This window comes from Peromyscus californicus, unplaced genomic scaffold (genome assembly GCF_007827085.1).
Source record: "Peromyscus californicus insignis strain IS unplaced genomic scaffold, ASM782708v3 Scaffold_8__1_contigs__length_139910024, whole genome shotgun sequence".
NCBI lineage: Eukaryota > Metazoa > Chordata > Mammalia > Rodentia > Cricetidae > Peromyscus > Peromyscus californicus.
The window spans coordinates 127,569,183-127,579,013 of record NW_026294606.1 but is presented as its reverse complement, the minus strand read 5'-3'; the positions used below and the strand labels follow the sequence as shown (position 1 = coordinate 127,579,013).

The 9,831-nt window shown below is 53.7% G+C and overlaps 1 protein-coding gene across 1 annotated transcript; it reads right to left on the bottom strand.

The window, feature by feature from the left end:
• Positions 1 to 7,733: 7,733 nt before the first annotated feature.
• Positions 7,734 to 9,286, bottom strand: Ier2 (immediate early response 2). The gene has a single exon (XM_052729647.1). The coding sequence runs from the start codon at positions 9,159 to 9,161 to the stop codon at positions 8,496 to 8,498; it is 666 nt and encodes a 221-aa protein (XP_052585607.1). The 5' UTR covers positions 9,162 to 9,286; the 3' UTR covers positions 7,734 to 8,495.
• Positions 9,287 to 9,831: the final 545 nt, after the last annotated feature.

Genomic DNA, 9,831 nt, shown 5'->3' with positions numbered 1-9,831 from the left:
AGTCAGAAGAGGGCATTGGATTCTCCTGGAACTGGAGTTATGAATGATTGTGAGCCACCAAGCAGGTGCTGGGAATTGAACCCTCCCCTGCAAGAACAACAAATACTCTAAACCACTGTGCCATCTCTCCAGGCCCAGGGCGTTTTTCACAGGTTTCACTCTGTAGCCCTGGCTAGCCTGGAACTTGCTCTGCAGACCAGGTTGGCCTTGCCTGCTTGCCTCTGCCTCCCGAGGACTGGCATTAAAGCACTCTGCGTCATGTGTAGAGTGGTAGAGAAAGACTCTTCCCCAGCACTGGGGAAGAGAAGAAAAGAACAGCCTTTTCTGAGAGATAACTTGTTGACAGGATCTCATCCTGTAGCTGTAAGAAACATTCTTACAGTCCTTTTTCACTGTGAGGCATGATTAGAGTTCTTTGGAGTTACGGACAAACAGGCGGCACTAGGGCCCCCTCTCCTCCAGCAGGCAGCTGCTCTCTCAGGACTGAGTCAGAAAATTACAGGGGCTGTGCTAGTTGGACATAGGAGAAATGGACAGAAATCTGGAGACCAAACTGTTTTTAAAGGTTTTAAGACAGAGTCTCACGATGTAGCCTTGGTTGGCTTGGAACTGGCTATATGGACCAGGCTGACCTAAAACTCAGAGACCCACCTGCCTGTCTCCTGAATGCTGGAATTAAAGGTGACACAACCATGCCTAGCCCAACGGTCAGAGGATGTTTCTTTCTTCCTTCCTTCCTTCCTTCCTTCCTTCCTTCCTTCCTTCCTTCCTTCCTTTGTCTGAAACAAGGTCTCTCTATTATGTAAATCTGGCTATCCTGGAACACGATGTGTTGACCTGGCTGGCCTCAAATTCATAGAGATCTGCTGTGCTGGGATTTTCTTTTTTTCAGGAGGGGGTGGATTTTCAGTTTGTGTGTATATGTGTGTCTGTGTGTAGGTTTCTGCAGCATGTGTAGTTGTCCTTCAGGCCCACAAAGGGCAACAGGCAGACCCCGTGACAGACAGCGGCCATGTGAGTACTGTCGCCCGACCTCAGGTCCTCTGTAAGAGCGGCGGGGTCCCTTGCTGAGCTGTCTGTTAACTGTCTGTCTGTCTTCCCTTTCTAACCTGTGGACTTGGTCCTGGGACCCAAGAACCTAGATGTCCCCCCTCCCCCTGCGTGTGGCCTGCCACACAGGATGGACTTAGCGCCACTCCTTGCTGAAGTGATGAGCACCAGAACCGAGACAAGAACAGGGAGGCCATGCCTTGACCAGAACCACTTCATCGTGCAGACCTCTTGCCCCCTGCCCCAATTTTTCTTGTAATTAAACCTGAAATTTGCTGGGCCTGGTGCCACGTGTCTTGAATCTCAGAAGAATTTAGGGTTCCTGGACCCTTCGTTTGCTCTGTTCAGTGATGTCATTAAATCCCTTCTCCATGTGTGGTCTATATGCAAACAATGCATAGACCAGAGGATCTACACTCTGCTTATTTTCTTGAAACAGTTTCTCAAGAACCTGCAGCCAGGCTGGCGACCAGTCAGCCCCAGGGATCTCCCCTCTATTCCCTCCTCACAGTGCTGCAGATTTCCAGCTTTTATTTATTTATTTATTTATTTATTTATATTTATTTGGGGGGGAGTGTCGTTTTGAGACAGGGTTTCTCTTTTTTTTTTAGGGTCAAAATTCCACTTTATTTGCCTTTAGAGATAAATCATAAAGGCGGGAAAAGGTGAAGTGATTTGGGGGCCATAAATAAATGCATTACCAAAATGCATGAACACTGTCCACATAGCTTCATTCAGTCACAAACAAGCAGTTCTTTACTACAGAGACAGGGTTTCTCTATGTAGCTTTTGGAGCCTTTCCTGGATCTCGCTCTGCAGACCAGGCTGGCCTGGAACTCACAGAGATCCTCCTGCTTCTGCCTCCTGAGTGCTGGGATTAAAGGCATGCGCCCCCACCATCGGGCTTGATTTCCAGCTTTTTATTGCCCAGCAATACTGCTGGTTTTTATTTTTTTTACATTGTGCTGGGATTTGAACTCAGGTCCGTAAGCTTGCACACTAAGACCGCTGGGCCCTTTCCACAGCCCCTATATTACTTTAATTGGCATGTTGAGACAGGTGGCTGAGCGTGGCCACTTGGGGTTGCAAGGTCCGGACTTTTGGCTAAAACTCCAGCCCAGTGCAGACACTCCTGTGACTTGCATTCCCACCCGAAGCTACAGAGGGGAACCCAGCTCACCGAAGGCACCTTTGTCCTGACCACTTTCACAAAGGAGATGTGGACGAGCCCCCTCCCCAAAGAGGCCAGGCCTTGGAGGGGCTCCCCAACGCCGCCTTCAGAGGCAAGGGTTAACAGGATGCAACTGGCCCCACCGGCCGGCCACAGAGACCTTATTGTTCTCCTGTCTGTCCCCTCCCCCTCTTCCTGGAAGACCCTCCCAGGCGCCCCTTCAAAGCGGCCCCGCGCTCTCTCCAGGCCAGCCCTAGGGGAGGGCAAACAGGAAAAGGAAACTCTGCAGCCAGGCGCGGGCTGGGGAGGTGGGGGCACGGCTGTCACTGCTTGGTCCCGGGGAGCTGATGAGTTGGAGGAGCCCTCCCCCAGTTTCCATCTGGAAGCCAGAAGGCTGTGGTCTGTGGCTTTCAGGTACCCGGGAGAACCTGCCTTCTCCCTTCCCCCACCAGGCATCTGTGGGTCCGAAAGCTTTGCACCTCCTCTTCGGTCCGACTTCAGATCTCTACTTCAGAGATCTGGAAGCCTTTTTGGATCCGCTGGTCCGGTGGGGTGGCCTGGGCTCGTGGGTGGGCTCAAGCAAAAAATTGCGAGCGTCTCTGGGAACCCCCAGAGACCTGCAGGGCTAGGGCGAGCAGCTGGAGGCCAGATGTGAGTGGACCGGCTGGGGAGGAAATTAATTGGTGCCAGTTGAGTGGCGGCGGCGGGCTGGAAAGGCAGGGCCCTGGGGGAGGGGTCGCCGAGTGCCCAGATCTTAGCTGGGAGGAGGGGTGGCCTTGGGGCCCACAGGCCGGGAAACTGAAGGCCGTCGGAAAACAAGAGGCGCAGGGAGGGGCCGTGAACTGAGAGAGGTAGGCTCCTGAACCGGTCAGACAGAAAGCAGGACGGGTAGGCCTTAGCTTCCCTGGACACGATTTTGAGGAGTCCCAAGCTCAGCTTAACAGGCGACTCTCGTAGGGGAGTGTGGGCGCAGCCTTCCCAGAACACTGGTGTGATATTCTGGGTTTCTCCAGACACAGGCAGGAGCGTTAGCAGCCCTCAAGGCAACATGGGGCATCTGAGCTTCATGCTCTTGCAAGCCTGTCGGCTCTCCCTTTGGCCGCCCTGGGCCTCCAGACCCTTCTTCCCGCGCTGCAAGAGCCCACGCTGGCGACCTTGTGGCGCGCTGGGGAGTGGGGGGTCCCCGGGCCACCGACGGAGCGGCTCGGCCCGAGGGGCCAGGAGTTCCCAGAAGGCGCAGGTCTCTGCACGCAAGGCGAAGTCTGCACGTCCCAGCCTGTCTCTGGTTGACGTCAGCGGCCCCCTAGAACAGGCGGGCTGCGGGGCTCCGGAACTCCGCCCCTGTTTCCTCGCGGAGTCAAGTCCGGGCTCCACCCTGCGGACTGCTTGGGCAGGTCTGCAGTCTCCCCGCCTCAGGCCAGTGGGTCTCGCCAGAGTCCAAGAGCTCTGGAAACCCGTCTGGACACTTCCTCCTTCAGACTAGCAACGACCTGTGATCCCAGACTGCAGGGGCTGACCTCGATGCCATCTGTTCATGGAACGGGGAACGGGGACTATGGCTACTCCCTTGCTTTCTCTGAGTTTCCTCATCTGCAGGGAAAAAAAAAAAAAAAAAGAAAAAGGACATCAATGTACTGGGAGAGATAGGAGCAGGCGGTGGTGCACGCCTTTAATCCCAGCACTCGGGAGGCTGAGGCAGGCGGATCTCTGTGAGTGTGAGGCCAGCCTGGGCTACAGAGTGAGATCCAGGACAGCCAGAGCTGTTACAAAGAGAAACCCTGTCTTGAAACAAACAAACAAACAAACAAACCCCACCATAACAAAAATACCAAACCAAGTATGGTGGGTCAGAAGGCAGTTCATATTGATCTTTGTGACATCATAGCTTGAGACCCTGTTTGAAAAAACAAAACACAAAAATGAACACAAAAACAACCCAAGAAAAATATTAAAAGGACAAATCTCAAAGGAAGTTACATATGGACCGTTAATTCACCAAAAGCAACTTTGCACTCTGAGATGAACAGCTAGATCATTTTTTAAAAAGATTTATTTTTTTAATTATCTGTAAAGTGTGTGTGTGTGTGTGTGTGTGTGTGTGTGTGTGTGTGTGTGTGTTCCTGTGAGTGCAGAGGCCAGAGGCATCAAATCCTCTATAACAGGAGTTAAAGATGATTGTGAGCTGCCTTACAGGAATGTGGGTGCTAGGAACTTACAGAGTGTTGGGTCCTCTGGAAGAGCAGCATAAGCTCTTAACTGCTGAACCATCTCTCCAGCCCCCAGTAATGATCTTTAGTAATGATTGTGTTTAATTTGTTCTTAATCACTTCCTGAGCATTTGCAATTTATGTAACCAGGTGAAACGGATCCCAGCACAGCACAGCGCAGGGACTGGGGTGTTGCTCGCTTGGTAGACTGCCTACCTAGAATCATTCCCAGTGAAGGGTCCCTGTGAGGCTGGAAGACCAGAAGTTCAAGGTCATTCTTGGCTACATAGTTTCAGGCCTGTGCTCTGAAGTTCTGTTGTAAAAAGGGAAAAGGGTCTAGCCAGGTGGTGGCTCTGTCTCCAAGGAGGCTTTCTTGTTTAGAAAGACAGGAGTTCAATGCGGCACTTGTGGCACAGCCTTTAATTCCAGCACTTAGGAGACAGTGGCAGGTGGATTTCTGTGAGTTCAAGGCCAGCCTGGTCTACAGATCAAGTTCCAGGACAGCCAAGGCTACACAGAGAAACCTTGTGTGGACCCCCGCCCTCCCCCCCCAAAGAAAACCCTTAAAGGTAGGAGCTGGAGAGAGAGATGGCTCAACAGTTAAGACCACTGGCTGCTCTTCCAGAGGACCAGAGTTTGATTCCCAGAACTAACAACCATCCATAACTTCAGTTCCAGGGGATCTGATGCCCTCTTCTGGCCTCTGAGGACACCAGGTACCCATGTGATGGTGTATGTACAGGCATGCAGGCAATAAACTCATACACAGAAAATAAATCTTAAAAATTCTTTTAGAGTTCATAAATATAAATCTTTAAAAAAGAATTAAAAGCAGACATTCATACAGATATTTCTGCACAGCAGTCACAAGTACAGATGACCTAAATCTCCACCAGCAGGTGGATGGTGAAAAAACGTGACCTTATACACAGGGACATTATGAAGCCATAAAAGAGGAAAGTGGTTCTTTTTGTGCTACAACACTGATGAACCCAGAAGACATGAGGTGGCTAGGAAGAAGCCTGACCGCCAGAGGACCTGAGTTCTAGTCCCGGATGGAGCACTCTAATCACAACACCCAGAAAGTGGACACAGGAGTTCCAAGACAGCCTGGGGCACAAGAGACGGTATCCCTCGCTTTTTAAATTCATTTATTATTATTTTATGTGCATTGGCGTCACTGCCTGTAGGAATGTCCGTGTGAGGGCGGCAGGTGATGCTGGGAACTGAACCCGGTCCTCTGGAAGAGCAACCTGTGCTCTTAACCTCTGAGCCATCTCTCCAGCCTGAGACAGTAGCTCTTAAATTAACACAATATGCGCACATACCTCTACAATAACTACCAAGGCCCTGTGTACTAAACAGATGGGCTTATTCCAGACCTTGTGTATACAGTCTTGTATACTTGGTGGGTTTTTTTGTGGGGGGGGGGTGCTAGGGATGGAACCTTTAGCACCTCCCTCAGCAGCAAGGCTGGCTTCAGATTCAGGGGTGTTTATGATTCAGAGTGGCTTTCTCAGACCCTTTGTAAGCTGGCTGTTTTTCTCCAACTAAGGATACCCATCTAGCGTTTCCTCAGTAATCTCACAGCTTTGAGAATCTTAGAAAAGGTCTCATGGAATCTAGGTTGGCTCCAAACTATGAAGGTAAGAAGGACCTTGAACTTCCTGTGGCCACCACACACCCTGTTTAATTCTGTTATTATGAGACAGTCTCTCTGTGTAGCCCAGGCTAGACTTGAACTCACTAATCCTCCTGCTTCATGTTCTTAAGTGTTGGGAGTACAGGCTCAGATTGTGACAATTTTTCATGTCGTTCGTCCCACTAAAGAGAATGTTTGCACGTGAAGGGAACTGGGTTTCAGTCCCCACCCCACAGTGGCTGCAGCACCGGAAGCCGGGTCTGAGTGGGGGTCGGGCAAGCCACTTCCCGGGGAAGGAAGGGCCCTGCGGTTCCTGGGACAGGATGTGCACCGAGGCCCCCTCCCTAGCCACCAGGGACTTCTCAGGCCTGGCCATGTTCCTCTGTGCCCAAGATCTGCCCCCTCCCTCACCGAGGACTCAAGGGTCCAGGCTCAGTGGGCAGGGCTAGGGGTCCTTCAGGTTTTTAGTAGGACTCAGTTCTGGGAGAGGGGCTCGTCTGGGTCTCCAGGTAACGCTTTTACCTTTGCTTCCCAGTACGGAGGTGAAGCGAAGGGGCTGGGATGCTCCGGGGAGCTCCGCAGTCAGCTCGTCACCCCACAGTAATCCCCCTCCTCCCGCCCTGGGGTCAAGAGGGGCCCGAGGGGGTGGGGCCCGCTGTGGGGCCAGCCTCCCGCACCTGCGGTCCCTTTGTCCTTAGAGTCGGGCCCCTACCCCCTAGGCTATGCCTAAGGCATGTCGGAAACCAAAGCGAGAGGAATTCGTTTACTACGTTGGTTGGGTAACCCGCAGCTGGATGGATGGATCAAGGCCGACTACAGCTTGTGTGGACTTGGGACTAACTACGGAAACTAGGCTGGCTTTAAATCAGAGATCCGTCTGCCTCTGCCTTCCTTTTGCTTGGATTAAAGGAGTGCATCACCCTGTCTGGCTTTAAAACAAACACAAAATCTTAGGAACTTACTGTGTTTCTTGGACTGGTGTACACAATAACTTCCGGTTGGATTAAACGTGAGTATTGTTAAAGCCTAAACGTGCTGGGGAAGCGGTTTATAGGCCCATTTCTTTTCTTTCTTTCTTTCTTTCTTTTTTTTTTTTAAATACGAGACAGGGTTTCCCTGTAACAGCTTTTGGCTGTCCTGGAACTCGCTTTGTAGACCAGGCTGGCTTCGAACTTAAGAGATCCGTCTGTCTTGGCTTCTCATGTGCCACAATGCCCGGCCTAGGCCCGTTTCATAGTTAACTTCTAAGTTAGCACTCACAAAGCTGCACTAGAGAAATCACATGAGGACGTGTTCAAAGTTCACCGCCACTCTACGCGTGGGGGCCCCACACAACAGTTCTACTCGAGGGGAGGGCACGAGAAAAACGCCATCCTTTAAAATCCCCCAGCTCCTCTCGGAACACTGCACCCCGAAATGTAAACTTTCCACACTCGCTGGCCCCCCAGGGCGTATGTTAATTTCTAGGGAACCCCCAAATCACAGGGTTATAGTTTAAGCAACAGCCTGTAAATTTAAGGCAAAGAAATGGGGACCCGGCCTCCCTCCCTCCCTCCCTCCCGGCACCCAGTCAAACCAGTTCCAGAGGCTTAGGGAGCGGCCGACAGTCTTGACCCTTTCACCTCGCCCCTCCCCCTCCAGGGAAGCAAGCCAAGACAGCAGCGCTCTTTACTCTGACGGTCTTTATTTTCCTAGCTGACACTGTAAAACGCCAAGTAGACGGGTGTTAAATACAACCCATCAAGGGAAAGCTAAACAGACTTCATAAACGTGATGGCAAAAAATTCCTTTCCTGCCCGAAGAGGCCGGGTCTGCGACAGCAACTGCGAGCAGCCTTCCCGCGGTGGTCCACGCCAGGCGATCGGTCTAGGCCGACAGTTCCGAGGGTCTCCAGACCTCCACTGCTTACGGAAAGATTTGATCGGTCCAGTCCAGGCTGTGAGCCGCCGAAGGCCGGCTCAACCATAGCAGCCTGTGGGGGCGAGGTGACTCAAGTCACTTCCCAGTCCCTAGGGCGGGTCCACACCCTGGCCTCCTCCCAGGCCCCACACCCACGCAAGGCAACAGGAAGCACCCGCGTCTGCCCCATGACGCAACTATGACCGCTTGCACAAGCGTGCCCCTTGTAGGGGCCAAAACGCGTGTGCTAGTGAAACGGCCTTGAAAGGGCAGCCAGGCCAGGAGAGTCCGACCCTGAGATTCAAGATCCAGGTGTCCCTTCTCCCAGCCAGGGAGGGGACAGTCCTTTAACAGCACCTGTGGACGCACGTCTGGGAAAAGGCGCCCGCGCCCCCAGCTCCTCAGTCCTTCCCCGGGCCCCTGGCAGCTCAGGCCGCGGCTCTTCATCACGGGCCCCGCAGGCTTTCCCCAGCCGGCCCTGGCCTCGGCTGTGCGTTTTCGGCTCCGGAGACGCCGCTCAGAATCCTCAGAAGGCCACCACGGCTCGCACCAGCACGCTGAGCATGTTGTCGGCCGGGCGGCAGGCTGGCTTGGCCTCGCAGGCGGGAGGCGTCGGCGGGGGCACGGCGGGCCCACAGTTCAGGAGACTGGAGAAGCGCCTTTGGAGGACGCGGGCGAGATTAGGGAAGGCACCTTCGGTTTGTGCGGGTGGAAGCTGCAGGCGATCGGCGACCTCCGACGTGTCCTCCCTCTCCGCCTCTTCTAGACGGGCCTTCTTGCTGGGTACTAGTCCCACCTCGCCGCCGTCGCTCAGGTTGCTGCTGCTCCGGCGCTTGCGGCTGACTCTGGCGGGGGGCGGGCCACAGAGCGCAGGGGTCTCCTGGACTCGCCGCGCTTCCTCCTGCGTGTCCATGGGCTCCGGGGACTGCTCCGCGTCGGGGGTCGCCGCTCTAACTGCAGCTTCGGCTTCCCGCGGTGGGTGCAGGCGAGGGTCAAGAGTCCGGCCGGATGGCGGGAGCTCGGGCTGGTGGGGCTCTACCTTGGCTGAGAGGTAGAGCTCCCGAGCGCTGCGCATGACGAGGGAGAGCTGTAGACTCCGGTGGAGACGCAAGCCACCTCGCTGCATGCGAGAGTGGTACATCTTCCACACCGACAGGGTCATGATGCGCTGCGCTTCTTTCTGCACGTCCATGCTTGCTCGACGAGAGCGTAGCGGAGAGCCGGGAATGGATTACAGCAGGCGGTGCTGCCCAGACAACTAACTCACACCGGCAGGTACACAGCTAGAAGTTCCGGCGGGGGAAGCGTGCCGGAGCCCTCCTAATATAGTCAGAATGACGTCACGGAGACGCCACGCCCAATCAGAAGGCCTCATCCGGGCTTTCCACTGTGGCCGGAGACTCCTTAAAGCAATAGAGATAAATTTACGCCTCGAAGGAGAAGGGACTTAAGCCCCGGCAAGGAAGAGTTTCCCCCATTGCGCCTGGAGGCCTCAGCTTGGTCTGGGTTCTCAGACTCACTGGCGGGCTAGCCGATGAGGCCCACCCACTAGACAACGGGTGGTGGGGTGGTAATCTTCCCTCTGCAGTGAGGAAGACCCGGGACGGGGTACATTCCCCGAGAGGGCACTGTTCACCGTGCCTGCCAGCCAGCTAATTAATTTCTCTGACCAGTAAAAACGCTGCTACTTATTAAGCAGTTACTACACGCCGGGGCTGTTGAGCTTTCTCTTTATGCAATGTCTCTGATTCCTCACCGCCACTCCGCAGAAAGTACCGTTAGGTCTATTTTTTCCAGGTGAGAAACCTGAGGCGATCACCTGATCAATATTTACTAAACAAACTACTACTGCGAAAGAGGCA

Excerpts from the sequence above, each read along its gene's own strand:
- Ier2 (XM_052729647.1), bottom strand. The coding sequence starts at position 9,161 with ATGGACGTGCAGAAAGAAGCGCAGCGCATCATGACCCTGTCGGTGTGG.